Here is a 2,500-nt window from a genome sequence, read left to right as displayed (position 1 = left end):
GTCAAGGTTTTGGCCAATTTCTTAGCCTTATGCCAGACATCCAACGAATGAAATATGTTCTTGTACTCTAGGTCCCGAGCTACAAGGAAAAAACAGCTTACACATAGTTAGACTAAATTGTGACTGACAGTCAAATACTGACACGTAATCGCAGCAATAGATGTCGATGCATCGGTGACAAGTTCAACTATGTTGACTGTACCCTTCAGAGCTGCAAGAGCACGTTGAAGCCCCAGCTTTTCCATCCGTACTGACTTCAGGTCCACTTCTCTCTTATCTACATGCACCCTGTACTTCAATGATACAGTTTGTTTCATTGTCCATGACTAAGTACAGACAGTACTGCGCCGAGAATCCTGGGGAATCATTTCGTCCATCTCCACTAACAACTAGAGGTTTATCACCGATTGCTGACAAAATTTTTCCTTTCTGTTCATTCCAATAGCTCTCAATTGTTGGACATAGATAATGTCTTTGTACTTGATAGAAAGTGGTTGTTTTGATGTGTTGCAGATTGAACGATGTACAGAAAAGAGCAATTTTGCTGAAGTTGTTGCCAGACAAAAGAATTGAAGATGCCATCAAGACATTGTTAACAAAAAAAGGGTACCATTTCTGTGGTAGCATCTCTTGGAACTGCTCCATTTGCCACTGTGGCCTTGGAGACATTTCCACTGGATGTTCAGTGTACACCCTACATTATTTTTTTATAGGAAATCGATGCCTGGCAATTTGGTTGTCTGCAGGTTTTGCCCAGAGGCTGGATTATACAGTCAACATCACACACAACACGTTCATTCACAGCTTCTTCAGGACTATTTTCTAGCCTGCTTGCTGTCATAAACGATTGCTTTATAGATTCAGAATTGTTGCCTATGATAATAGAGGTTGGATAATAAATTATACAATACAATGAGATACACTGTGTGAAAGTAGACTCTACATTCCTCTGCATCCAATTCAGTGTTAAATGTTTCTTACCATCTCTACTGCCTGTCACAATCTCTGGGGCTTCTTTGAAAGCAACATCTGCCATGAATGGATCATCTAGAAAGCTTGCATCTAGTTCGTCAATCATTGAGTTATCCTCATATTCTGATTCTTCACTATGGAGATACACGTGAAAGACAGTTTACTACAATGTACGCAGCTCAGGCTTGCGATTTCTTACCTATCAGGTTCATATTCCTCATCAGCTGAGACTGAGTCAACGAGAAAGGACAACAGCAATTCATGTCTAGATGATAAAATATTTCCTAAGGGAAATGCATGTAAAGTGAGCCTTGGAACATACTGTTCTGAGCTCAAACACGTTTCTCTTTGATCACCCACTTCAGTAGAATCACTTTCAGACTCCAGGGAACTTAGTTGGGTATCCTCTGTTTCCTCAAAGTGTATTTCTGTTGACTCTTGGCTATGGAAAATTGTAGATGTTATATATAGAAATCTGCAAATACAAAGCATCATACAACTATGACCAGTCACCTGGTAAAGAAGTCTTTCTGTCTGATTGTTTGTGGAGGAACCCAAACTCTGTCTGTGTCTGACTGGGGTAGAGGTAACTGAGGACAAGCAGCAAATCTTGATTAGCTACTACTAAAAGTAGTTAATTTTACTACAGTACATGATACCAAATGTCTGTTGCATGAACATGCTGGAAGTGTCATCTCCTCTCAAGTCTGGAGTTGTCCTTGAGTCTTCCAACGAGTTGTCACTTGCAATTCGATCTGCAGAGTCGCTTCGATCTTCTACTTCTACACATAAAATTTCACGATGGACTACACTAGAGAACTAGAAAATGTCGTTACTAACTTGCAACTTCGTAAATTGACAAAAGATGCAGGACAACGTTGTTCATAGTCCGAAGAGACAGAGAACCTTTTAGCGAAGTCAGCTGTTCATACGTTGTTTGTCGCACACGAACACTAACAAAAGGATCCGAAGGCGAGCGGCATCGGCGTCCAGACCTGTTTCGTCGTCCACCGGGAATCACGGAAGAAGCCTTACTGTCGATGTCACGTGATGTTATACGTGACGGCTAGAAAACCTCTTCGGCGTTACCCTATAAAACCGTTGCCCGTCTGATAAGTACGAGTAAGTTGTGCATAGGTTTTTCATCTATTGAACCAAGCTGCACGCTAGGCAGACTGCGAACTAGGGTAGCTAAGTTGGAGTCGCGATGGAAAATGTTACATACGCGTCCGATAGAATTTATCATTTAGTCAGTTAAAAGCATACGTAAGCATGTTTCGTTCTGGAAATGCGTCAAATGTCTCAATTTGATTGTTGGTATCCAACAATCAAAGGTGTATGCGGGGCGCAGTTTACTAGCGCATGTGACCGAAATGTTCCTTTATGGTAGGTCCCTTCCTGAAACGTGGTCGTGGGGAGAAATTTGAGATTTGTGTGTACACACCTAGATCTAGACCAAAAGCTCGATGGAGAGCCATACATGACCATGCCCATTTCTGTTGTGCGACCCGGATTAGAAGCCTCGCTA

General features: G+C 41.8%; 1 protein-coding gene across 2 annotated transcripts in view; it reads right to left on the bottom strand.

Annotated features, from left to right (window-relative positions):
- Positions 1-1,999, bottom strand: part of LOC134183475 (uncharacterized) — a 2,586-nt gene extending 587 nt beyond the window's left edge. The window contains exons 1-8 of one of the 2 annotated variants that reach the window (XM_062651025.1): positions 1,813-1,999; positions 1,632-1,754; positions 1,486-1,562; positions 1,295-1,414; positions 1,172-1,237; positions 982-1,106; positions 143-873; positions 1-79 (exon numbers count right to left, since the gene is read on the bottom strand). The exon at positions 1-79 is cut by the window's left edge and continues 4 nt beyond it. In XM_062651025.1, coding sequence (XP_062507009.1) covers positions 695-873; positions 982-1,106; positions 1,172-1,237; positions 1,295-1,414; positions 1,486-1,562; positions 1,632-1,667 — 603 coding nt within the window. In that variant the 5' untranslated portion in view covers positions 1,668-1,754; positions 1,813-1,999 and the 3' untranslated portion in view covers positions 1-79; positions 143-694. Of the gene's footprint in view, positions 80-142; positions 1,107-1,171; positions 1,238-1,294; positions 1,415-1,485; positions 1,563-1,631; positions 1,755-1,812 lie in introns of both variants that reach the window. The other variant, XM_062651023.1, reaches the window with a different exon arrangement.
- Positions 2,000-2,500: the final 501 nt, after the last annotated feature.

The sequence above is a fragment of the Corticium candelabrum genome, chromosome 8, assembly GCF_963422355.1.
Source record: "Corticium candelabrum chromosome 8, ooCorCand1.1, whole genome shotgun sequence".
NCBI lineage: Eukaryota > Metazoa > Porifera > Homoscleromorpha > Homosclerophorida > Plakinidae > Corticium > Corticium candelabrum.
The sequence above is the reverse complement of the archived record's forward strand: the minus strand, read 5'-3'. Positions and strand labels throughout refer to the sequence as shown.